Source organism: Oncorhynchus masou, chromosome 24 (assembly GCF_036934945.1).
Source record: "Oncorhynchus masou masou isolate Uvic2021 chromosome 24, UVic_Omas_1.1, whole genome shotgun sequence".
In the NCBI taxonomy this organism is placed as follows: domain Eukaryota; kingdom Metazoa; phylum Chordata; class Actinopteri; order Salmoniformes; family Salmonidae; genus Oncorhynchus; species Oncorhynchus masou.
Window position 1 is genome coordinate 14,038,694 of NC_088235.1, and position 27,598 is coordinate 14,066,291.

The 27,598-nt window shown below is 45.2% G+C and overlaps 1 protein-coding gene across 1 annotated transcript in view; it reads left to right on the top strand.

Annotated features, from left to right (window-relative positions):
- Positions 1-27,598, top strand: part of eys (eyes shut homolog) — a 275,926-nt gene that overhangs the window by 13,742 nt on the left and 234,586 nt on the right. The window contains exons 3-5 of the mRNA XM_064936327.1: positions 17,125-17,216; positions 20,604-20,716; positions 26,070-26,184. Of these exons, the coding sequence (XP_064792399.1) occupies positions 17,125-17,216; positions 20,604-20,716; positions 26,070-26,184 (320 nt within the window). The remainder of the gene's footprint in view (positions 1-17,124; positions 17,217-20,603; positions 20,717-26,069; positions 26,185-27,598) is intronic.

Here is a 27,598-nt window from a genome sequence, read left to right on the forward strand (position 1 = left end):
TTGACCTCGCCTGCGGCCTGGGAGGACCAGGACAGAGCAACAGACACAGTTCGAAGGAACTCTCATTCTGGGGTGATTTTGGTGACGGTCTCCTGCTTAATTTGTGACAAACTCTCCTAACCTTGAAGAGGTTTGTCACAGGATGTAGTCCAGTGTCTATACTAGCACACAACTTAGAGGTGTGGATACTGGAACACAGTCTAATACTGTCTTTATCCATCTGAAACACAGTCTAATACTGTCTTTATCTACCTGGAACAGTCTAATACTATCTCCATCTTATCTACCTGGAACACGGTCTAAAACTGTCTCCATCTTATCTGCCTGGAACACGGTCTAATACTATATCCATCTTATCTGCCTGGAACACGGTCTAATACTGTCTGCATCTACCTGGAACACCTGCCTGGAACACGGTCTAATACTATATCCATCTTATCTGCCTGTCACACGGTCTAATACTATATCCATCTTATCTGCCTGGAACACGGTCTAATACTGTCTGCATCTTATCTGCCTGGAACACGGTCTAATACTATATCCATCTTATCTGCCTGGAACACGGTCTAATACTATATCCATCTTATCTGCCTGGAACACGGTCTAATACTGTCTGCATCTTATCTGCCTGGAACACGGTCTAATACTATATCCATCTTATCTGCCTGGAACACGGTCTAATACTGTCTGCATCTTATCTGCCTGGAACACGGTCTAATACTATATCCATCTTATCTGCCTGGAACACGGTCTAATACTGTCTGCATCTCATCTGCCTGGAACACGGTCTAATACTGTCTCCATCTTATCTGCCTGGAACACGGTCTAATACTGTCTGCATCTACCTGGAACACCTGCCTGGAACACGGTCTAATACTATCTCCATCATATCTGCCTGGAACACGGTCTAATACTGTCTCCATCTCATCTGCCTGGAACATGGTCTAATACTGTCTGCATCTTATCTACCTGGAACACGGTCTAATACTATCTCCATCTTATCTACCTGGAACAGTCTAATACTATATCCATCTAATCTGCCTGGAACACGGTCTAATACTGTCTGCATCTTATCTGCCTGGAACACGGTCTAATACTGTCTGCATCTACCTGGAACACCTGCTTGGAACACGGTCTAATACTATATTCATCTTATCGGCCTGGAACACGGTCTCATACTGTCTGCATCTTATCTGCCTGGAACACGGTCTCATACTGTATGTCATCTACCTGGAGCACTGTCTAATACTGTCTCATTTACGAAGTAACAAAGTAATCCACTATATAGGGAATGGGGTGCCATTTGGGACGCAACCCATGGCTGTTCCCTCATTAATCACCTGGAATCACCTGTCTCCCCTACTGCAGAACAGAGCCGGTCTGCCCTCGCAGGCCAGAGCCTATACTCACAGAATAATCAGGCCCAAACTCACGGGACGTTTCAAGTGAGATTTCTCTTTTGATTCTCCGGCTCTCCTGCAGAGTTCCTCTATGGTATTTATCACCAGGTATTACCGCCTTATAGGGCAACATCCCATCTGGGATCATACATCTTGTTTTCGCAATTCACTTAACCCATTGTTTTAGTGGGTAGATTCATCTATGAGGGAGTGATTTTGGTTGGGGACTGCGTTGTTAAGTTGTGGGTATATCTGAGTCCTGTTAGATACATTTAAGACTGTACTGTATATGGGTTACATTGACGAGATGAAGTGAGCATTCCTGAGCACATTATTCAATATTCATTATTATCCTCTTACATAATACATAGTTTTTTATGTATTCTATGGATTATATTATTTATTATTATTATTCCTTGACTTAGACTGTCCAGGTGAATCCAGGTGAAAGCTATGATCCCATATTGATGTCACCTGTTAATTCCACTTCAATCAGTGTAGATGAAAGCGAGGAGACGGGATAAATAAGGATTTTTAAGCCTTGAGACAATTGAGACATGGATTGTGTATGTGTGCCATTCAGAGGGTGAATGGGCAAGACAACATATTTAAGTTCCCTTTGAACGGGGTATGATAGCAGGTGCCATGCTCACCGGTTTGTGTCAAGAACTGCAACGCTTCTGGGGTTTTCACGATCAGAAGTTTCCTGTGTGTCACGAATGGTCCACCACACAAAAGAAACCCAGCCAACATGACATCTTTTGGAAGCATTGGAGTCAACATGGCCCAGCATCCCTGTGGAACGCTTTCGACACCTTGTAGAGTCCATGCCCCAACGAATTGAGGCCGTTCTGAGGGTAAAGGGGGGGTACAACTAAATATATTAGGAAACTGTTCTTATTAATGTTTTATACACTCAGTGTACAACGATGTCTATACTTTTTCCATGGTTTGTAAGGTTCACAAGCAATGTTTCCTCTAAGCTGTAGCCACGAGACTTCCGCTCAGAAGAAATATCAGCCCAAGAAGAGAAGCATGAGATTGAACTTCACTCAACCTTCTAGAGCAGTGGTCACCAGCTGGTCGATCACGATCCACTGGCCAGTCTTCCTTTACATTTTATTCGTCTTTGGCAAAGAGCTGCTGTTTTCATGAGTGAGTTCATGTTTAACTTCTTACTCAGCCCTGTCAACACTTTGTATTCAAGACTTTTATAAGCTATAAAATGTGCATTCTTCTTATTTCCACTCAGCGCTACAACAAGCACTGCAGCAGTAATGAATGAGTAGGAACGTGTATCTATAGGCTTGTGTTGTTATTATAAGCAGCTTGGGTCTTTTTAATATCAAGGAATATTGATGTGTTCATAGGAGTAACGACACAAATTTGTGCATGAGGCAGAAATAATGCGGTGCGACTCGAGTTTCACCATCAGCTGGAAACCGTGTCCCTTTTTGGTCAGTGTCCGTGGAGGAAAGGGAGAGCGGAGGGATGTTGAGGCGGACCCTTAGCCTGAGACTGACCATCAGATGAAGGAACCATCAACCCAATAAAATAAAAAAAGCCATTTTTAAAAATGTATGCTCACTCAGCTGTGCCTCACAAGTAATACAACAGCGGATTTATTACTGGTATGATCATGCAACCTACCTCAAATGTTTTAATATAATTTAAAAAGATGGCCTGAACAGCAATGCATTGGCAGGGCAATTCAAGCAAAGCCAATATGTCATTATGTTTTGGGCCTGTAGCCTACTGCACAAACCTCATTGCTACAGTACTGTTTGAAATTGGTTAATGTTGCAAAGACGTACGTTTTTTTAAACCCATTTTAATACAAAACATCTGAGCTGTAGATCTAGGCTTGCATTTTGACTCAAAGTGATCTTGACTCAGAAAAGGTTGGTGACCACTGTTCTAGAGTTTTCCCTGTTAACACTATCAACCTTTCCTTTTACTGTGGGAATTGTAATCAAATCAATGCAATATTAGCCACTTTCAATGCATCATACCAAAACAACAAAACTAACTATGCAAGACATTGTCTTGTAGGCAGAACACATCAGAGTAGGATTCTATTGCGTTGACATGCAGGACTCAGCCCGTACTCTACACAGAACGGTGCGTTGACATGCAGGACTCAGCCCGTGCTCTACACAGAACGGTGCGTTGACATGCAGGACTCAGACCGGTAAGTTGACATGCAGGACTTAGACCGTACTCTACACAGACCAGTGAGCCATAACTAGTCAGATCTGCAGGAGGTCTATATGCAAATAGACCATTACCATATATGGAACTGGACTGTGTTTACAGCATTAACGGTCGTGAGTAGATGTGCTTGTTTTGGGATCAAAGCGAAAGCTGAATTTAGCCACGTGTGCACATTTTGTTCATATCCTTTGCTAGTTAGTGAGTTATTAGCCCATTTATAGATCATTAGTCATCAGTAATGGGGGAGTGATTACTAGTTAGTGAGTTATTAGCCCAGTTATAGATCATTAGTTGGCAGTGTTGTATTTCTATCTTTGAGCACTTTTTAAAATTTCGGCAGTGTTGTATTATGAATAATCTAAGTAGCCAATAGGCAGGTGATAGCATAATGTGTCTGATTCTCTGTAATAATGGTATGGGAATAATAATAATAATGCATTTTATTTTGTAAAGTGGTTTCTTGCATCAAACAACAACATTCTCAGTCACCTTTTTTGAAGGACAAGTGGATGAACGGGTTAATGTCAAGCCGTGCATGTCTTTTTCAAAAGTCATGGAATGTAGGAACTACATTGAACACCACACATTGGCTGCTATTGTAGGCTGAATGATGGAACATCTATTTCCATGTTAAAATGTTATGGGATGCATTTTCCGCCATTGTTTTTATGGTAGGCCACTCTCTGGTAGGCCTATATTATGATCAAATAGCCACAGTAACCTACTTGGCCTCTGTTAAAGCTGTAATTTAAAGTGGGTACACCCTCAGTGTTCACAGTAAACACACGTTGGAAGTTGCACAGGGCTTACCCAAAATCTGAGGTGAAAATGTACCTTAAGCTGTTTCCAGAATATGCCCCAAATTCAAGTATTGAATCTATTGGGATAGGTATAAACCCATTTTTTAAGGGACACATTTAAACAAGTTTAATTGAGTACAGGCATAACTGAATGACAACATAGATTAAATGCAATATAGAATTTTATTGAATAGTTTGGGGTAGGCCTCATCTCTGAGGAATGCTCCTCGGAGCCAAATGCTGATTACCGGTTGCTCTATGCTGGACAGCTGGCATCAAAAACCCCAGCTGGGAGAATGGGCTTCCGATGACTAGTGGTGGTGGAAGGTCATTGGAAGACTGTTGCTGTAAAACAACAAGCAAGACACGAGTTGAGTTGACAAACTCTCCTAGATTCATTCCCATTGGTTGGAGGAACGGGAAGTGATTATTGCACAAGTGCACCCATTCAGCAGGCGTGGTGGGATTTCTCTAGTGTGCCATGCTCATAGGCTGAAGGTAATAGGTGAATGACATTCCTCACACTAGCTAATAGAGAAGTACCAGCGGAGACGTGATGCTATGCTGATGAGGTAATATTACGATACTACCCTATACTATACCTGCTATGTTGATGAGGTATATTACGATACTACCCTATACTATACCTGCTATGTTGATGAGGTAATATTACGATACTACCCTATACTATACCTGCTATGTTGATGAGGTATCATTATAAATACTACCCTATACTATACCTGCTATGTTGATGAGGTAATATTACGATACTACCCTATACTATACCTGCTATGTTGATGAGGTATCATTATTTACATTTACACCCTATACTATACCTGCTATGTTGATGAGGTATCATTATAAATACTACCCTATACTATACCTGCTATGTTGATGAGGTAATATTACGATACTACCCTATACTATACCTGCTATGTTGATGAGGTATCATTATAAATACTACCCTATACTATACCTGCTATGTTGATGAGGTAATATTACGATACTACCCTATACTATACCTGCTATGTTGATGAGGTTTCATTATAAATACTACCCTATACTATACCTGCTATGTTGATGAGGTATCATTATAAATACTACCCTATACTATACCTGCTATGTTGATGAGGTATCATTATAAATGTTGATACCCTATACTATACCTGCTATGTTGATGAGGTATCATTATAAATACTACCCTATACTATACCTGCTATGTTGATGAGGTATCATTATAAATACTACCCTATACTATACCTGCTATGTTGATGAGGTATCATTATAAATACTACCCTATACTATACCTGCTATGTTGATGAGGTATCATTATAAATACTACCCTATACTATACCTGCTATATGTTGATGAGGTATCATTATAAATACTACCCTATACTATACCTGCTATTGTTGATGAGGTATCATTATAAATACTACCCTATACTATACCTGCTATACCCTATATACCTGCTATGTTGATGAGGTATCATTATAAATACTACCCTATACTATACCTGCTATGTTGATGATGTATCATTATAAATACTACCCTATACTATACCTGCTATGTTGATGAGGTAATATTACGATACTACCCTATAGTATACCTGCTATGTTGATGAGGTTTCATTATAAATACTACCCTATACTATACCTGCTATGTTGATGAGGTATCATTATAAATACTACCCTATACTATACCTGCTATGTTGATGAGGTATCATTATAAATACTACCCTATACTATACCTGCTATGTTGATGAGGTAATATTACGATACTACCCTATACTATACCTGCTATGTTGATGAGGTATCATTATAAATACTACCCTATACTATACCTGCTATGTTGATGAGGTAATATTACGATACTACCCTATACTATACCTGCTATGTTGATGAGGTAATATTACGATACTACCCTATACTATACCTGCTATGTTTATGAGGTATCATTATAAATACTACCCTATACTATACCTGCTATGTTGATGAGGTATCATTTTAAATACTAGCATGCAAAAAATTACCAAATGAATATCTGCTATGTTGATGAGGTATCATTACAAATACTACCCTATAGATACCTGCTATGCCTGTGAAAGGAAGCGATGTGAATCATATTGTGCTTACGAGATAAATGTGAAAGTGACCAGCCTTAGTGATTTTGAACTTGCATAAAATACATTATTCCCAAAGACTCTTGTTTCGGCCTTTGGTAGGCAACCCGCTATGCAAACTCAATTTCCAATGGCTAGTGTAGCAAGCCTAAACAAGCTCAGGAGCTGTATGTATATACTGTAAGATTGATGTCCACTGATACCTGCACACAGGCTATGTTTGAGTCCCAAATGGCACCCTATTCCCAATGCAGTGCACTACTTTTGATCAGGGCCCATAGGTAGTGCACGATATATTGAATAGGGTGCCATTTGGGATACATACTATGGGAAGCCTCTGGGAACAAGAGCACTAGAATACGCAGGGGAATTAGCATAGAGGAATATGCTACAAGAAGAATCACAGAGAAAGATAAATGAGTTAGCGCCTACTGAAGAACACAAAAATGAAAAGCCTACGCCAGGGAATAGAATCAAATTGTATTCACCTTGAACCAGCGGTGTGTTCAGTCTAATTTTATCCCACGTGGAGAAGCCAATGTCACCACCGCGGCATTTGACATTAGAGGTGGATTACAGTATGTAATGTATGTGTCTCCAAGCCAAGATGCTCTTGTCCAAAACTTGTAGCTCTGATCTGAGCTACTGTTGTCAGCCCCATAAAGTCCATTTATTCTCCTTTATTTAATTAAGTTTGTTGTTTTGCATCATTTAAATATGATTTACAGAGGGGGGAGGATAATTCAAAACTAATCATAGGCATTCAATGTAATTATGATTCTTTATTAGGGCTAAATATGGCACGTCATTATAATTTATCTGATATACAGTAGGTAATATGTCACCCTAAGTGACATACAACTACACTGAAAATATAAATGCAGCATGTAAAGTGTTGGTCCCATGTTTCTTGAGTTGAAATAACAAGTTCCAGAAATGTTCCATCTGCACAAAAAGCTTATTTCTCTCAAATGTTGTGCACAAATTTGTTTATATCCCTGTTAGTGACCATTTCTCCTTTGCCACAATAATCCAACTGCCTGAAAGGTATGGCACATCAAGAAGTTGAACAGCATGATCATTGCACAGGTGCACCTTGTGCAGGGGACAATAAAAGGCCTCTCTAAAATGTGCAGTTTTGTCACACAGCACAATGCCACAGATGTCTCACGTTTTGAGGGAGCGTGCTATTGGCATGCTGACTGCAGCAATGTCCACCAGAGCTGTTGCCAGAGAATTTAATGTTAATGTATCTACCATAAGCTCCGTCGTTTTAGAGAATTTGGGAATACACCCAACTGGCCTCACAACTGCAGACCTCGTGTAACCACGCCAGCTCAGGACCTCCACACACGACTTTTTCATTTGCGGGATCGATCGTCTGAGATCAGCCACCCGGACAGCTGAGAAAACTGTGGGTTTGCACGACCAAATCATTTTTACACAAACTGTCAGAAAGCGTCTCAGGGAAGCTCATCTGCGTGCTCGTCGTCCTCACCAGGGTCTTGACCTGACTGCAGTTCGGCATCGTAACCGACTTCAGTGTGCAAATGCTCACCTTCGATGGCCACTGGCACGCTGGAACTGTTACAACTTTACCGGGCAGATGGCATTGTGTGGGCGAGCGGTTTGCTGATGTCAACGTTGTCGTGCCATTCATCCTCCGCCACCATTTCATGTTTCAGCATGATAATGCACGACTCCATATCGCAAGGATCTGAAGTCCACAACTGGAAGCTGAAAATGTCTCTCCTTCCATGGCCTGCACACACATTGAGCATGTTTGGGATGCTTTGAATTAGCGATGTGACAAATGGACAATTTTGCTTAACGTATTAACTCACATTTTTTAAAATCGGTTTTCCGTGTCAATTTACAGTGCAGAATAATAGTCATATTACGTATGTATGAACCCCAGGGACTTGTAAGGAAGTTACATCTACTGTAACACTTTACAGACATAAAACACAGCTACGGTTACATGTTGATATCAACTATTAATAACTTTTCAGAGAATTAAAAAAAGTGCCTTTTCAGGTCTTCGGTATGGTTTCCCTTACTACAGTTAACTGATTGATGAGCTGCTGTGTTGTTGTTTATGCTGTTTTTATGGTATGGTAACTAGATGTGCTTTCTTTCTACTAAATGTCTTGGTAAGTCACGGTATTTAAAAAGAGAGGAGAGAGTGGTCTGTGTGTAGTTGGCAGGCAAGCAGGCTGCGAGCAGCAGCTCGAGATTATTTGATTGACAGTTCTGGTTTCCTAGTGATGGACTTTAGAAGCGGCATTCCTTTACAGACAAGTAAAATGTCTGTTCATATCACAAGAGAAGGTTTTGTCGGCATTAAAAAAAACAGTGTAGCCTACCCTAACATACAGAATAACATGCCGTAGCCGAGGTGCTTTCAAGGAGCCATGTTCCATTATGTCTGAAAAGCGTAATCGATACAGGCTACCAGTAGCCTACTGTCATTTCATGAGGCAAAAATGCTTGCAAAACTGTCTCGAAGACATTAGTGCCATGAATAGGCTAGGATATTCTACAGGCAACAGACCGAACTGGCATCATTAGGAAGAGACGGAGCAGCCAGGCCAGTGTGAGGGAGAGAGAGGCGGAGCGGCCAGGCCAGTGTGAGGGAGAGAGAGGCGGAGCAGCCAGGCCAGTGTGAGGGAGAGAGAGGCGGAGCAGCCAGGCCAGCGTGAGGGAGAGCGAGGCGGAGCAGCCAGGCCAGCGGAGGGCAGCCAGGCCAGCCAGGCCAGCGTGAGAGTGAGGCGGAGCAGCCAGGCCAGCGTGAGGGAGAGCGAGGCGGAGCAGCCAGGCCAGCGTGAGGGAGAGCGAGGCGGATCAGGCAGGCCAGCGTGAGGGAGAGCGAGGCGGAGCAGCCAGGCCAGCGTGAGGGAGAGAGACGCGGAGCAGCCAGGCCATCGTGAGGGAAGGAGAGGCGGAGCAGGCAGGCCAGCGTGAGGGAAGGAGGGAGAGAGAGGCGGAGCTTCCAGGCCAGCGTGAGGGAGGGAGAGGCAGAGCAGCCAGGCCAGCGTGAGGGAAGGAGGGAGAGAGGCGGAGCTTCCAGGCCAGCGTGAGGGAGGGAGAGGCGGGGCAGCCAGACCAGCGTGAGGGAGGGAGAGGCGGAGCAACCAGGACAGCGTGAGGGAGGGAGGGAGAGGCGGAGCAGCCAGGCCAGCGTGAGGGAGGGAGGGAGAGGCGGAGCAGCCAGGCCAGCGTGAGGGAGGGAGGGAGGGAGGGAGAGGCGGAGCAGCCAGGCCAGCGGAGCAGCCAGGCCAGCGTGAGGGAGGGAGGGAGAGGCGGAGCAGCCAGGCCAGTGTGAGGGAGGGAGAGGCGGAGCAGCCAGGCCAGCGTGAGGGAGGGAGGGAGGGAGGGGAGGCGGAGCAGCCAGGCCAGTGTGAGGGAGAGAGAGGCGGAGCAGCCAGGCCAGCGTGAGGGAGAGCGAGGCGGAGCAGCCAGGCCAGCGTGAGGGAGAGCGAGGCGGAGCAGCCAGGCCAGCGTGAGGGAGAGCGAGGCGGAGCAGCCAGGCCAGCGTGAGGGAGAGCGAGGCGGAGCAGGCAGGCCAGCGTGAGGGAGAGCGAGGCGGAGCAGCCAGGCCAGCGTGAGGGAGGGAGGGAGAGAGAGGCGGAGCTTCCAGGCCAGCGTGAGGGTGGGAGAGGCAGAGCAGCCAGGCCAGCGTGAGGGAGGGAGGGAGGGAGAGAGAGGCGGAGCTTCCAGGCCAGCATGAGGGAGGGAGAGGCGGGGCAGCCAGGCCAGCGTGAGGGAGGGAGGGAGAGAGAGGCGGAGCTTCCAGGCCAGCGTGAGGGAGGGAGAGGCAGAGCAGCCAGGCCAGCGTGAGGGAAGGAGGGAGAGGCGGAGCTTCCAGGCCAGCGTGAGGGAGGGAGAGGCGGGGCAGCCAGACCAGCGTGAGGGAGGAGAGGGGAGCAACCAGGACAGCGGAGCGGAGCAGCCAGGCCAGCGTGAGGGAGGGAGGGAGAGGCGGAGCAGCCAGGCCAGCGTGAGGGAGGGAGGGAGGGAGGCGGAGCAGCCAGGCCAGGGAGGGAGGGAGGGAGGGAGGGAGAGGCGGAGCAGCGGAGCAGCCAGGTCAGCGTGAGGGGGGAGGGAGCAGCCAGGGGAGGGAGGGGGAGGGCCAGGCCAGTGTGAGGGAGAGAGAGGCGGAGCAGCCAGGCCAGCGTGGAGGGAGGCGGAGCAGCCAGGCCGGAGCAGCCAGGCCAGCGTGAGGGAGAGCGAGGCGGAGCAGCCAGGCCAGCGTGAGGGAGAGCGAGGCGGAGCAGCCAGGCCAGCATGAGGGAGAGCGAGGCGGATCAGGCAGGCCAGCGTGAGGGAGAGCGAGGCGGAGCAGCCAGGCCAGCGTGAGGGAGAGAGACGCGGAGCAGCCACGCCATCGTGAGGAAAGGAGAGGCAGAGCAGCCAGGCCAGCGTGAGGGAGGGAGGGAGAGAGAGGCGGAGCTTCCAGGCCAGCGTGAGGGTGGGAGAGGCAGAGCAGCCAGGCCAGCGTGAGGGAGGGAGGGAGGGAGGGAGAGAGAGGCGGAGCTTCCAGGCCAGCATGAGGGAGGGAGAGGCGGGGCAGCCAGGCCAGCGTGAGGGAGGGAGAGGCGGAGCAGCCAGACCAGCGTGAGGGAGGGAGCTGAGCAGCCAGGACAGCGTGAGGGAGTGAGGGAGAGGCGGAGCAGCCAGGCCAGCATGAGGGAGGGAGGGAGAGGCGGAGCAGCCAGGCCAGCGTGAGGGAAGGAGGGAGAGGCGGAGCAGCCAGGCCAGCGTGAGGGAGGGAGGGAGAGGCGGAACAGCCAGGCCAGCGTGAGGGAGGGAGGGAGAGGCGGAGCAGCCAGTCCAGCGTGAGGGAGGGAGGGAGAGGCGGAGCAGCCAGGCCAGCGTGAGGGAGGGAGGGAGAGGCGGAACAACCAGGCCAGCGTGAGGGATGGAGTGAGGGAGGGAGAGGCGGAGCAGCCAGGCCAGCGTCAGGGAGGGAGAGGCGGAGCAGCCAGGCCAGTGTGAGGGAGGGAGGGATAGGCGGAGCAGCCAGGCCAGTGTGAGGGAGGGAGGGAGAGGCGGAGCAGCCAGGCCAGCGTGATGGAGGGAGAGGCGGAGCAGCCAGGCCAGCGTGAGGGAGGGAGTGAGAGGCGGAACAGCCAGGCCAGAGGGAGGGAGAGGCGGAGCAGCCATGCCAGCGTGAGGGAGGGAGAGGCGGAGCAGCCAGGCCAGCGTGAGGGAGGGATTGAGAGGCGGAGCAGCCAGGCCAGCGTGAGGGAGGGAGGGAGAGGCGGAGCAGCCAGGCCGGCGTGAGGGAGGGAGGGAGAGAGAGGCGGAGCTTCCAGGCCAGCGTGAGGGAGGGAGAGGCGGAGCTTCCAGGCCAGCGTGAGGGAGAGAGAGACGGAGCAGCCGGGCCAGCGTGAGGGAGAGAGTGGCGGAGCAGCCAGGCCAGCGTGAGGGAGGGAGAGGCGGAGCAGCCAGGCCAGCGTGAGGGAGAGAGATGGAAAAAGCAGAAGCCTGCTCATATTTTTTGGTAATCTGCATCTCACTATGTCATGTCTTGTCTTGCATGCCTTGCAAATTCACCAAGCCTAAAATTTGCCTCATCCTCTCTGGTTTTATTTGAATTACACAACTTCCCCAGGCATTTTAAAGCCTATCGGCTAGAACACAGAAAATAATGTTTTGTGATCACTGAACTGTGATTTTAATTAATACATTTTTTATTTAACCTTTATTTAACTAGGCAAGTTAATTAAGAACAAATTCTTATAAACACTTGACAGCCTACTTAAGGATCCCAACTTCATTAAAATGTTTAAACGCTCATACCCCTACTCTGGATCGAAGCGTGTACGACAGAGTGTTCCAGTTCCTACCAATATCCAGCAACTTCGCACAGCTATTGAAGAGGAGTGGGGCAACATTCCACAGGCCACAATCAACAGCCTGATCAACTCTAAGTGAAGGAGATGTGTCACGCTGCATGAGGCAAATGGTGGTCACACCAGATACTGACTGGTTTTCTGATCCACACCCCTACTTAAAAAAAAGAAGGTATCTGTGACCAATAGATGCATATCCGTATTCCCTGTCATGTGAAATCCATAGATTAGGACCTAATGATTTATTTCAATTGACTGATTTTACTGTAACTCAGCAAAATCTTTGAAATTGTTGCGTGTTGTGTTTTCTATTTTTGTTCAGTGTAAAAGGTTAGCTCAGCTGATGTATTTTTTGATTCATAAGGATCCCCATTAGCCGACGCCAATGGCGACAGCTAGTCTTACTTGGGTCCAACATATAACAAAAATACATTACAGACAACAGACTTTACAATGTACATACATTTAAAAATGTGTGTGTGTGTGCTCATCTATTAGTTACACATACATTTCAGTAAATACACACAACAAGGAGGTCACAATGATTAAATATCACCATTTTGGCATATTGAAATGAGACCATGTTGAAAAGACACCACTCGTACTAGATAGACTGTTGATGTTCCAGTCAATTCTGGACCTTTCTTATATCTTCCTGTAGACAGTTTGACCAGTCATACTTCATCTTCCTCCCCCAGTTAAAAGTCCATTGTGATATTAAAGATGGTGGTGGCAGTCTGCCAACTGATTTCCTTTTTCTCGACTGTAATAATGTAATAAGCAGCTTGGGGTGTTTGTTCTGCATTCTCCCCTGGTAGTATGGGGATGATGATATGTAGACCAAGCAAAAGAACAGAAACAGCATGATACCTGTTGTGTCTTCAGTCTCAGGACAGGAAACATCAACAGAGATATCAAGAGCTGTACAATGGCCAACAGTGTTTGACAGAATCCTAATGCCAATAAGCAGTTTAATCATTTTATGCCCTGAGGGGATATATCTTTTCATGTCTATGTCTTATTCATGTTGTTATGTCGATCATACAATAGGACATCAATGGTACAGGTACTTGGAGAAGACTGTGATCTACTTTAAAAGGTCGATTTGCTCATTAGAACAGAACACAATAACAATAAAAGCATTGAAAAGGAGGGAAAAAATACAAATATTAAAGAGAAAAGGAGAATACCAACCACACAGTTTGTGTTTCCAGCTCCTCTTCTCTGACTTTTTGTGCCAGAGAAAGTTGCATCATTAGGAGGGCCAATTTGACACAACGAATATAGCCTAGTTTTATTGTGAGTAAACATAGGAGCTATTGCGTGAGGTTTAGTGGTTTGGTTGCATGCTTGAAAATTCATTCTCTTTTGTCTTTTATACTGAGATGAAAAGCCAACTTCCTGGTTCTTCTCTTGGGTTGTGGGAATTGGTGTGGAGTTCAGATTCACTTGTGCATTCCAAAATAGACTGAAGAAGCGCATAGGAGAGATGATACAGTATAGGGAGGCTTGCATCCCAAATAGCACCCCATTCCCTATATAGTGTCACATAGGGCCCTGATCAAAAGTAGTGCACTATACACCGAATAGGGTGCCATTTGGGATGATACCACAGTGTAGTGTAGGGAGACCTTGCTCAAGGAACAAGTGAGTGAGTCCAGGAAAAGCAGATGATTATTAATTAGAGAGAGAGAGAGAGAGAGAGAGAGAGAGAGAGAGAGAGAGAGAGAGCGCCCTGGAGCCTTGTATTCACATGAAGACAAATAAATACATGGGATACTTCAGGATTGCTCATGTGTTTGAAAACACCATCATCAAACCCAATAAAACACTGAGTAAAGGAAGGCACTCTTTCTTTAATGAGTGTGTGACACGTAGGACTAGTTGGGGATTAAGTTATTAACTTGAACAGAACTCTATGACCAGGTACTGAGGTACTGTTCACATCCCTGACCAGGTACTGAGGTACTGTTCCCATCCCTGACCAGGTACTGAGGTACTGTTCACATCCCTGACCAGGTACTGAGGTACTGTTCACATCACTGACCAGGTACTGAGGTACTGTTCCCATCCCTGACCAGGTACTGAGGTACTGTTCACATCCCTGACCAGATACTGTTCACATCCCTGACCAGGTACTGAGGTACTGTTCACATCCCTGACCAGATACTGTTCCCATCCCTGACCAGGTACTGAGGTACTGTTCACATCCCTGACCAGATACTGTTCCCATCCCTGACCAGGTACTGAGGTACTGTTCACATCCCTGACCAGATACTGTTCACATCCCTGACCAGGTACTGAGGTACTGTTCACATCCCTGACCAGATACTGTTCACATCCCTGACCAGGTACTGAGGTACTGTTCACATCCCTGACCAGATACTGTTCCCATCCCTGACCAGGTACTGAGGTACTGTTCCCATCCCTGACCAGGTACTGAGGTACTGTTCCCATCCCTGACCAGGTACTGAGGTACTGTTCACATCCCTGACCAGATACTGTTCCCATCCCTGACCAGGTACTGAGGTACTGTTCACATCCCTGACCAGGTACTGAGGTACTGTTCCCATCCCTGAACAGGTACTGAGGTACTGTTCCCATCCCTGACCAGATACTGAGGTACTGTTCCCATCCCTGACCAGATACTGAGGTACTGTTCACATCCCTGACCAGATACTGTTCCCATCCCTGACCAGGTACTGAGGTACTGTTCACATCCCTGACCAGGTACTGAGGTACTGTTCCCATCCCTGACCAGATACTGAGGTACTGTTCCCATCCCTGACCAGATACTGTCCCCATCCCTGACCAGATACTGAGGTACTGTTCCCATCCCTGACCAGATACTGAGGTACTGTTCCCATCCCTGACCAGGTACTGAGGTACTGTTCCCATCCCTGACCAGATACTGTCCCCATCCCTGACCAGATACTGAGGTACTGTTCCCATCCCTGACCAGATACTGAGGTACTGTTCCCATCCCTGACCAGATACTGTCCCCATCCCTGACCAGATACTGAGGTACTGTTCCCATCCCTGACCAGATACTGTTCCCATCCCTGACCAGATACTGAGGTACTGTTCACATCCCTGACCAGATACTGAGGTACTGTTCCCATCCCTGACCAGATACTGAGGTACTGTTCCCATCCCTGACCAGATACTGTCCCCATCCCTGACCAGATACTGAGGTACTGTTCCCATCCCTGACCAGATACTGAGGTACTGTTCACATCCCTGACCAGATACTGAGGTACTGTTCCCATCCCTGACCAGATACTGAGGTACTGTTCACATCCCTGACCAGGTACTGAGGTACTGTTCACATCCCTGACCAGATACTGTTCCCATCCCTGACCAGGTACTGAGGTACTGTTCCCATCCCTGACCAGATACTGAGGTACTGTTCCCATCCCTGACCAGATACTGAGGTACTGTTCACATCCCTGACCAGGTACTGAGGTACTGTTCACATCCCTGACCAGATACTGTTCCCATCCCTGACCAGGTACTGAGGTACTGTTCACATCCCTGACCAGATACTGAGGTACTGTTCACATCCCTGACCAGATACTGTTCCCATCCCTGACCAGGTACTGAGGTACTGTTCCCATCCCTGACCAGATACTGAGGTACTGTTCCCATCCCTGACCAGATACTGAGGTACTGTTCACATCCCTGACCAGATACTGTTCCCATCCCTGACCAGGTACTGAGGTACTGTTCACATCCCTGACCAGGTACTGAGGTACTGTTCCCATCCCTGACCAGGTACTGAGGTACTGTTCCCATCCCTGACCAGGTAGTGAGGTACTGTTCACATCCCTGACCAGGTGCTGAGGTACTGTTCCCATCCCTGACCAGATACTGAGGTACTGTTCCCATCCCTGACCAGGTACTGAGGTACTGTTCCCATCCCTGACCAGGTACTGAGGTACTGTTCCCATCCCTGACCAGGTACTGTTCACATCCCTGACCAGGTACTGAGGTACTGTTCCCATCCCTGACCAGGTACTGAGGTACTGTTCCCATCCCTGACCAGGTACTGTTCACATCCCTGACCAGGTACTGAGGTACTGTTCACATCCCTGACCAGGTACTGTTCCCATCCCTGACCAGGTACTGAGGTACTGTTCACATCCCTGACCAGGTACTGTTCCCATCCCTGACCAGGTACTGAGGTACTGTTCCCATCCCTGACCAGGTACTGAGGTACTGTTCCCATCCCTGACCAGGTACTGCGGTACTGTTCCCATCCCTGACCAGGTCCTGAGGTACTGTTCACATCCTCATCCTGGTGGTTTTGCTGTATTTCCCGCATCTGTGGTTTAAACCATATAAATATAATTAATTATATTTATATGGTTAAAACTGTATGTTGCTGTGGGATGAAATATTGAAATCAGAGTTGTTGAAGTGAGGAACAGATCAAGTTTTTCCTCAACAAATTATCACAATCATTTGCTCTATTTGGAGCCATGCTCTCAATCGGACTGACTTGAACTAACAGTGTCCGTGAAGTTTGTATGGCTGTAACAAAGACTGTCGAGTTCAGCTGTGGAGACCTCTCCGATTGTTTTCAGGTGTCCTGAGTTATCATGGGTTGTTGGACCGACACTTCTGCTCTCTGACATCCAGCCTGAGAGGTGTCACGTGTCAAATATTCATTGAAGTTCAACACCTCTGGGAATCTTATCCAATAACCAACTGTTCATTCTCATCCATAGGTCCACCTTGTGGGACATCTTGTGATCCCAACCCATGTCAGAATGGCGGAGAGTGTGAGGAGAGCTCCGAGAGCGCCGCTGGATATGCTTGTGCTTGTCTGGAGGGATTCATGGGCCTCCGCTGTGACACCCCCGTTAACATCAATTGCCTTTCATACGAATGTCAGCGGGAAAAGGCGTGCTCCTTGGGGGAACATGTGAGAACTCTATTTCTATGTCCCAAATGTCACTCTATATAGTGCACCGCTTTCGACCAGAGCCCATACAGTCTGGCCCAAGGTATCGCACTATAGAGGGAATAAGATGTCATTATGGACGCATCTAATTTCTCCTTCTTCATTCTTCTGAGGCCTCCTCCTCCTCCGCCTCTCAGAGCCTGATTTAATAGGAAATGTCACATGAAAATTAATATCTTAGTCTTTGAAGCAGATCGAGTGTACATTTGAAGGTTGGAACAACAATGAATATTTCTGCCTTCAATAAGGGGGTTAGCATTGCTTGGGGAAGGAAAGCGTGATGGTGGTGGCTCTGGTTATTTGTGGTGGCTATTTTGATTAGACTGGAATTAACTATTGCATATTTTAAGAGGCAGATTGAAATTGCAGTTATGAAAGGGACTCTTTTGTTCTAGATGGAGGCGTCTGTTGGCCACAGTCCGTTTTCAATTTCAGGCCTTTTATCTATGAAATGTTACGGTGATACAGGACAGGGGTTTTAATCATCAACTGCTGAGTGCCAATAGTTTCTCTATTATGCAAGAGGCGAAGCATAGAGAGAAAAATATATTAAAATGGGCTAATTGTCTTTTTGTGACCTTCACTTGTGACTTCATTATGGAATTTGCCACAGATTTTACAATAACTGATTTGTAATGGGTTTCTCAACCCAATCGAGAATCTTCTGTAAGGCATCTTAACCAGTTATAACACCTTAATGAGTGATGCAGGATTACGCATAACAACCTTCATAACCCAGTCACATTAATGGGGGCCCAGTGTTGATAGCATAGCAGCACTCTTATGTCAACCTGATCTGTTTGACATTGATTTTGCCTCAGTCTCATCTCTATAAGGGATTTCATCTGAATGAAAATGAACTCATCTTTCAACCTGAGAGCCTTGGCGACTCGAAGCAACTGTTAATATTAGTATCTTCTCTGATTAGGGATCTTGGTTTTATCATCTCTGACTCTTGAGTCAGATATATTATTATTGTCAAGATCATTCCTGATGAGATGTGATGAGAGCTGGAGTACGCTAGTCGAGCTAATGGCCTAGCTGTCTCCATCTATTCTTAGTTTCTCTATGATGGATTGATTTATTTGTTTAAGTCTCGAACACCAATTGTTGCCCAATGGGCTTATAAGACACTATTTCTTTACGTACGTGTGCACAAAATACAAAACCAAATAACATTTAACAAATGAAATGCATAGTTAGAGTGGCGCTGTAGTCGAAGGCCCCGCATCGCAGTGGCGTCACTACAGACCCGGGTTCGATCCCAGGTTGTTTAACAACTGGCCTTGACTGGGAGTCCCACAGGGTGGTGCACAATTAGCCCAGCGTCGTCCGGGTTAGGGAAGGTTTGGCCGGGGGGGGGGGCTTTACTTGGCTCATTAATCTCTAGCGACTCCTTGTGGTGAGCTGGGTGCCTGCAGGCAGACGACGGTCGTCAGTTGAACAGTATTTTCTCCGACACATTGGTGCAGCTGGCTTACGGGTTAAGCGAGCGTTACTAAGTGCGGTTTAGTGGGTCATGTTTCCCCCCCATGACTCGACCTTCGCCTCCCGAGCCCGTTGGGGAGTTGCAGCGATGAGACAAGATCAAAATTGAAAAGAAAAAGGGGGTAAAAAAAAATAAAAAAGCATAGTTAGTAATCATCAGAGAGTACAGCTTTCACCTTGTCACATTAAACAATCGATACCCTTCTTCTCTCTGTGTCACTGCAGCTATACCGTTTCACTCCCTAACGTTATACTGTTACAGTTCTCACTTGTTCTGCTAGGGAGAGTGATCGGTCTCCACTAACACTGTCTTGTTCTGCTAGGGAGAGTGATCTGTCTCCACTAACACTGTCTTGTTCTGCTAGGGAGAGTGATCAGTCTCCACCAACACTGTCTTGTTCTGCTAGGGAGAGTGATCTGTCTCCACTAACACTGTCTTGTTCTGCTAGGGAGAGTGATCAGTCTCCACTAACACTGTCTTGTTCTGCTAGGGAGAGTGATCTGTCTCCACTAACACTGTCTTGTTCTGCTAGGGAGAGTGATCTGTCTCCACTAACTGTCTTGTTCTGCTGGGGAGAGTGATCTGTGTCTCCACTAACTGTCTTGTTCTGCTGGGGAGAGTGATCTCCACTAACACTGTCTTGTTCTGCTAGGGAGAGTGATCAGTCTCCACTAACACTGTCTTGTTCTGCTGGGGAGAGTGATCTGTCTCCACTAACACTGTCTTGTTCTGCTGGGGAGAGTGATCTGTCTCCACTAACACTGTCTTGTTCTGCTAGGGAGAGTGATCAGTCTCCACTAACACTGTCTTGTTCTGCTAGGGAGAGTGATCTGTCTCCACTAACACTGTCTTGTTCTGCTGGGGAGAGTGATCTGTCTCCACTAACACTGTCTTGTTCTGCTGGGGAGAGTGATCTGTCTCCACTAACACTGTCTTGTTCTGCTAGGGAGAGTGATCTGTCTCCACTAACACTGTCTTGTTCTGCTGGGGAGAGTGATCTGTCTCCACTAACACTGTCTTGTTATGCTAGGGAGAGTGATCTGTCTCCACTAACACTGTCTTGTTCTGCCAGGGAGAGTGATCTGTCTCCACTAACACTGTCTTGTTCTGCTGGGGAGAGTGATCTGTCTCCACTAACACTGTCTTGTTATGCTAGGGAGAGTGATCTGTCTCCACTAACACTGTCTTGTTCTGCCAGGGAGAGAGATCTGTCTCCACTAACACTGTCTTGTTATGCTGGGGAGAGTGATCTGTCTCCACTAACACTGTCTTGTTCTGCTAGGGAGAGTGATCTGTCTCCACTAACACTGTCTTGTTCTGCTAGGGAGAGTGATCTGTCTCCACTAACACTGTCTTGTTCTGCTAGGGAGAGTGATCTGTCTCCACTAACACTGTCTTGTTATGCTGGGGAGAGTGATCTGTCTCCACTAACACTGTCTTGTTCTGCCAGGGAGAGTGATCTGTCTCCACTAACACTGTCTTGTTCTGCCAGGGAGAGTGATCTGTCTCCACTAACACTGTCTTGTTCTGCCGGGGAGAGTGATCTGTCTCCACTAACACTGTCTTGTTCTGCCAGGGAGAGTGATCTGTCTCCACTAATACTGTCTTTACCTTTAATCTAAGTGTGTTTTCTCAAGCTGACTTCAGGCCTGATTTTTTTCCGTCATGTCGGTGTGCGCTTGTGCGTGCAAACGTGTGTGTGTGTGTGTGTGTGTCTGCAGACCTCTCCTGAGTGTGCAGCCTCAGTCTGGCAGTGTTCAGATGGCACCACAGGCCCACAGTGCAGGAGGCAGCGAGGCCCATGCAGCACTTCGCCCTGCCACAACAACGCCAGCTGTTTAGTCCAGGGAGAGGACTACGTCTGCAGGTGAGACATGGAAGTATATTCAGGATGTAGGTGAGACACATGGCAGTGTATTCAGGATGTAGGTGAGACACATGGCAGTATGTTCAGGATGTAGGTGAGACACATGGCAGTATATTCAGGATGTAGGTGAGACACATGGCAGTGTATTCAGGATGTAGGTGAGACACATGGCAGTATATTCAGGATGTAGGTGAGACACATGGCAGTATATTCAGGGTGTAGGTGAGACACATGGCAGTATATTCAGGATGTGGTTGAGACACATGGCAGTATATTCAGGATGTAGGTGTGACACATGGCAGTATATTCAGGATGTAGGTGAGACACATGGCAGTATATTCAGGATGTAGGTGAGACACATGGCAGTATATTCAGGATGTGGTTGAGACATGGCAGGGATGAAGGTGATAAAAAAAAACTTTAACCTTTAACAAGGCAAGTCAGTTAAGAATACGTTCTTATTTACAATGACGGCCTACCCTGGCTAAACCCGGACGACGTGATCCAGTCCCCTACGCATCCTGATGGCCCCGTGTGTTAGTTAGAGTAAGGGGCTTAGATAGCAACACCAGGGTTAGAGCATGGGGCTTAGATAGCAACACCAGGGTTAGAGCATGGGGCTTAGCTAGCAACACCAGGGTTAGAGCATGGGGCTTAGCTAGCAACACCAGGGTTAGAGCATGGGGCTTAGCTAGCAACACCAGGGTTAGAGTAAGGGGCTTAGCGAGCAACACCAGGTTTGTAGCAGGTAGTCTAGTGGTTAAGAGTGTTGGGCTGATAACCGAAAGGTTGCTGGTTCGAATTCCCAAGTTGACTAGGTGAAACATCTGCCGATGTGCCCTTGAGCAAGGCACTTAACCCTAATTGCTCCCGTAAATTGTTCCGCTACGTGACTAAAATGTAAATGTACTGTGTTACTGTGAATGTAGGTGCCTAGTTAAATAAGGGTAAAAAATAATAAAGGTCCTAGATAAAAGCGTCTGCTATGCTGTTGCTTCTATGTTCTTCTAATAAGCTCAGGACAGGAAGCATCTTTAATAATAGCTCATTATTTTCCTTTATATACTTCAGATGAGGGCTGGGAATTGCCAGGGACCTCACGATACGATATTATCACAATACTTAGGTGCTGATAGGTGCGATTCTCACAACTCACAATTCTATGTGTATTGCGATTCAAATTTGATATTGCTATTTAATGTTCCAAACATTGCTCACCATAGTTCTGCTGCAGAGGTATTTAAAAAAAAAATTAAAATATGTAACTTTTATTTAACTAGGCAAGTCAGTTAAGAACAAATTCTTATTTACAATGACGGCCTACCCCGGCCTAACCCTAACCTGGATGACGCTGGGCCAATTGTGCGTATCCCTATGGGACTGCCAATCACGTCCGGGTCGTGATACAGCCTGGAATTGAACCAGGGTCTGTAGTGACGCCTCTAGCACTGAGATGCAGTGTTTTAGACAGCTGGGCATGAAAATAAAAGTGCTGAAAACATGTTGGCTCAGTATTTAAAGCTGCAATATGTAACTTTTTGGACGACCCGAACAAATTCACATAGAAATATGCTTTATAGATCTGTTGTTCTCATTGAAAGCAAGTCTAAAAAGCAGTAGATCTGTTTCCCGTTCAAAAGTTTTGTTTTTGCGTCTTTCACTTTCCGTTTTGTACACTAGCTTCAAACACCTGAAAATGCAATATTTTTGGTTCTGGAAAATATATTTCACAGCGGTTTAGATTGTACAATGATTCTCTACACAATGACTGGTTGTTTTGTCACATTGGATGGAAATTGGACGGACTTTTAGAATTTTTGCAACCAGGAAATGGCGGAGTGATTTCAGCATATTGTAGCTATAGGATGAAAAATACCGGAGTTTGGGCGCAGGTACAGCCTGCTAGCGGTTTACTTGGAGTCAAATACCTCAGATCTGTGTAATGATATTAGTTGGTTATTAACATTTCTTTAAAGAATGTATACATTTTCTCCCTTTTAAAACTGTTCTCTGGAGATCATGACAAAGAGTAATGGCAACGCATAATATTTTATAGGTACTTACCATTTAGGATGGTGATTCAGGCCCTGTTCTAGAGCTATTGTTTCGGCTGTCTCAGGCAATAGTACTCAGAGGATATGAAGAGTAAAGTTCAGGCCAGTCAACACATTCAAATGTCTTCTCTTCTCTGAGTCAGGTAGACATAGAGGTGGACATAGAGGTGGACAAAGTCAATCGGAACACATTTCAACATTTTAATTCAACATTTTTGAGCAACCTCTTTTTTGGAGAAAGGTATATTAGTATTGAATGAGAGTAATCTGATGACGTATGGGAGTTGAATGAGCCAATGACACAGTGTCATGGGTGAGTGGTTCTCTAGTGGGAGAGCAAGGGAGGGCAGTGCCCAGATAAATGGGTAACGGTCTCACGGGACCCACAGCTCTCTGTGTGTGTGTCTGTCTTTGTGTCAGTCACATGGGACCAACTGGTGTGTGTGTGTGTGTGTGTGTGTGTGTGTGTGTGTGTGTGTGTGTGTGTGTGTGTGTGTGTGTGTGTGTGTGTGTGTCACATGGGACCAACTGGTAATAACAATGGGAACATGGTGCAGCCTGACCCCATGACATTATTTCAGTTCCACAGCTCAGGATGGAAGATGGGTTCCAAGCAGAGAATGGGACGTGTCTGTCTGTTGACTAGAGGATAGTGTAGAGAAGGAGACATGTCTGTTGGGTAGAGGATAGTGTAGAGAAGGAGACATGTCTGTTGGGTAGAGAATAGTCTAGAGAAGGAGACATGTCTGCCTGTTGACTAGAGGATAGTGTAGAGAAGGAGATATGTCTCTTGGGTAGAGGATTGTGTAGAGAAGGAGACATGTCTGTCTGTTGGGTAGAGAATAGTGTAGAGAAGGAGACATGTCTGTTGGGTAGAGGATAGTGTAGAGAAGGAGACATGTCTGTATGTTGGATAGAGGATAGTGTAGAGAAGGAGACATGTCTGTTGGGTAGAGGATAGTGTAGAGAAGGTAATATGTCTGTATGTTGGGTAGAGGATAGTGTAGAGAAGGAGACATGTCTGTCTGTTGGGTAGAGGATAGTGTAGAGAAGGAGACATGTCTGTTGGGTAGAGGATATGTCTGTTGGGTAGAGGAAGAGAAGGAGACATGTCTGTCTGTTGGGTAGAGGATAGTGTAGAGAAGGAGACATGTCTGTCTGTTGGGTAGAGGATAGTGTAGAGAAGGAGACATGTCTGTTGGGTAGAGGATAGTGTAGAGAAGGAGACATGTCTGTTGGGTAGAGGATAGTGTAGAGAAGGAGACATGTCTGTCTGTTGGGTAGAGAAATATTTACAAATATTAACTTCTTGCATCGAGCAAACCCGTATCCGGGAGCGTAATCAAAGCCTCAAGCTCATTATCATAACACAACGTTTCCTATTCATGAAAATCGCAAATGAAATGAAATAAATATATTGAAACACAAGCTTAGCCTTTTGTTAACAACACTGTCATCTCAGATTTTCAAAATATGCTTTTCAACCAAAGCTACACAAGCATTTGTGTAAGAGTATTGATAGCCTAGCATAGCATTAAGCCTAGCATTCAGCAGGCAACATTTTCACAAAAACAAGAAAAGCATTCAAATAAAATAATTTACCTTTGAAGAACTTCAGATGTTTTCAATGACAAAACTCTTAGTTAGATAGCAAATGTTAATTTCTTCCAAAAATATTATTTGTGTAGACGAAATAGCTCCGTTTTGTTCACCACGTTTGGCTAAGAAAAATACCGGAAAAATACAGTCCCTTACAACGGCAAACTTTTTTCCAAATTAGCTCCATAATAATCGACAGAAACATGGCAAACGTTGTTTAGAATCAATCCTCAAGGTGTTTTTCACATATCTATTCAATAATCTATCAGTGAGAAGCCAACTGCCACCATCAGAAGCAAACTGAAAAATACTGCAGCTGGAGATTACGCAACAATTGCAATGGAGGACACCAAGCGACCACCTGGTAGATGTAGGGTCTTATGGTCAATCTTCCAATGAGATGCCTACAAATAAGTCACAATGCTGTCGACACATTGGGGAAGTAACAGAAAGACTAAGCTCATTCGTGGCCCATTCACAGCCATATAAGGAGTCATTGGCATGAAGCGGTTTCAAAAAATGCGGCACTTCCTGATTGGATTTTTATCTGTTTTTTTTCTGTAACATCAGTTCTGTGGCACTCACAGACAATATCTTTGCAGTTTTGGAAATGTCAGAGTGTTTTCTTTCCAAAGCTGTCAATTATATGCATAGTCGAGCATCTTTTTGTGACAAAATATCTTGTTTAAAACGGGAACGTTTTTCATCCAAAAATTCATCCACCTATATTCAAGAAGTTAAACATTCATCCTGTTTGCAACAAGGCACTGAAGTAATTCTGCAAAAAATGTGACAAAGAAATTCACCTTTTGTTCTAAATACTTAGCGTTATGTTTGGGGCAAATCCAACACAAGACCTCCCTGAGTATCACTCTTCATATTTTCAAGAATGGTGGTTGCTGCATCATCTTATGGGTATGCTTACACATGTTATGTTATATCCTACCCTGATGAAGGATGTTATATTTTACACATGTTACGATATATCCTACCCTGATTAGAATGTTATATCTTACACATGTTATGTTATATGCTACCCTGATGAAGGATCTTATATCTTATACATGTTATGTTATATCCTACCCTGATGAAGGATGTTATATTTTACACATGTTACGATATATTCTACCCTGATTAGAATGTTATATCTTACACATGTTATGTTATATGCTACCCTGATGAAGGATCTTATATCTTATACATGTTATGTTATATCCTACCCTGATGAAGGATGTTATATCTTACACATGTTACAATATATCCTACCCTGATAAGAATGTTATATCTTACACATGTTATGTTATATCCTACCCTGATTAGAATGTTATATATTTCACATGTTATGTTATATCCTACCCTGATGAAGGATGTTATATCTTACACATGTTATATCCTACCCTGATAAAGGCTCTTTGGCAGAAACGTTGGTCAAATAAATCCACACCGAGGAGAGATGTGTGTGACTTTGTTTTTCAGCTCTACCACACCATGGTCGTCTTGTCTGCATCTCCTCCTCTGTCATTATTATTATTATCAGTGGTCTGGTCTACATATCATGCCAGGTGTTATTGATATGTCTGACAGCCCGTTGCTCTCCTCCTCTTTCCTTTTATTATCAGTGGTCTGGTCTACATATCATGCCAAGTGTTATTGATATTGATACCTCTGACAACCAGTTGCTCTCCTCCTCTCCTCTGCAGGTGCCTGCCAGGGTTTTCCGGGAAAAGCTGTGAAGAGATAATAGACTACTGCAGTCTGCTCAGTGTCAACTGTCTGCACCAGGGACTGTGCCTCAGCGTAATTGGTGGATATAATGTAAGTCAGCCAATAGGTGAGGCCTAATGAAATGTGGGAAAGGCAAAAAAAAGGTTTGATATGATGAGCCATAGTTTATTAGTGGGCTGCTTGGACAGGGTAGTGTTCTGCCCTCTACACATCAGAGAAAACACACCCTGGGGCTATTAGGAATGTTTTACAATAGACTACAGTAACCATTAGTGTATAGACCTCTCTATGTTCCAAATGGCTCCCTAGTACCTATATAGTGCACTACTTTTGGCCATTGTGGCCTCGTCCTCTCCACTCCATGTTCAAAACAAGTGGCATGTTTTGTGTAATGATTTAGTATGTCTAGTATAGGGGCACCTTGTACCTCGCTTCAGGTTAGTGCACATTCAGGAGTTATTTTGTTTTCATAGCACGAACAACCGATGAACACCACTATGGTATGCCAATGTTGGGTAATAAAACGACAGGCCACTGGTAGCCGTTAAAGGAATAGTGCGAGATTTTGGCAATGAAGCCTTTTTTACCCAGAGTCAGGTGAACTCGTGGATTCCATTATTTTTGTCTGCGTGCAGTTTAGAGGAAGTTGGAGGTAGTTTTGCGAACCTTTTCCAGTCACTGCGCTAACACTAGTTAGCAATGGCTCGTAAAAGAACCTCAAACTTCCTTCATTGTCAAAATCAGGCACTATCCCTTTAACACATCTATTTATTTATTTATGACATATTTAGAAGCTATCAGTTTCTCACTTTTCATGTCTATATTGTTTTGCTACATGATTTATATACTTCGTTTTCTTGCCACTGTTTCAATAACGTTTTGCTGTCACATTCAATATCAGCTGTACACTTTGAATAATGTGCCAAGCAGCCCATTCTATCGACATGATTAGAAGAATATGTACATTTGAGATAGTACATAGCTACTATAGCTATATATTGATAATTTTATGTCAATATTTGTTTATTTAATGTATTATAGTATTCTAGTGTTCTAAGTTCTAGATATGATGATAAAAGGTAAAACATTCACAAAATATCGTATTTATTTATATTTTATCATATCGTCCACGCCAACTTGTCAATGTGGGGTTTAACTATCAACTATCAAATGTAAATATTCTTATCAACAAGTCGATAGAATGGGCTGCTTGGCACATTATTCAAAGTGTCCAGCTGATATTGAATGTGACAGCAAAACGTTATTGAAACAGTGGCAAGAAAACAAAGTAAATATAATCATGTAGCAAAAAATATAGATATTTAAATCTCCAAACCAAAAATCATAACATTACAGGTTTCCTATGGGTGGTGATTAGGGCTTGTCCATGGACATGAACATTGTTGATCATAGGTATTAAAGTATATCTATGCATCACACTTCCTAAATGTTCAGACATCTGTTTTCTGAATCTAGCCAATAGATTACACTCTAGTCTCATTTA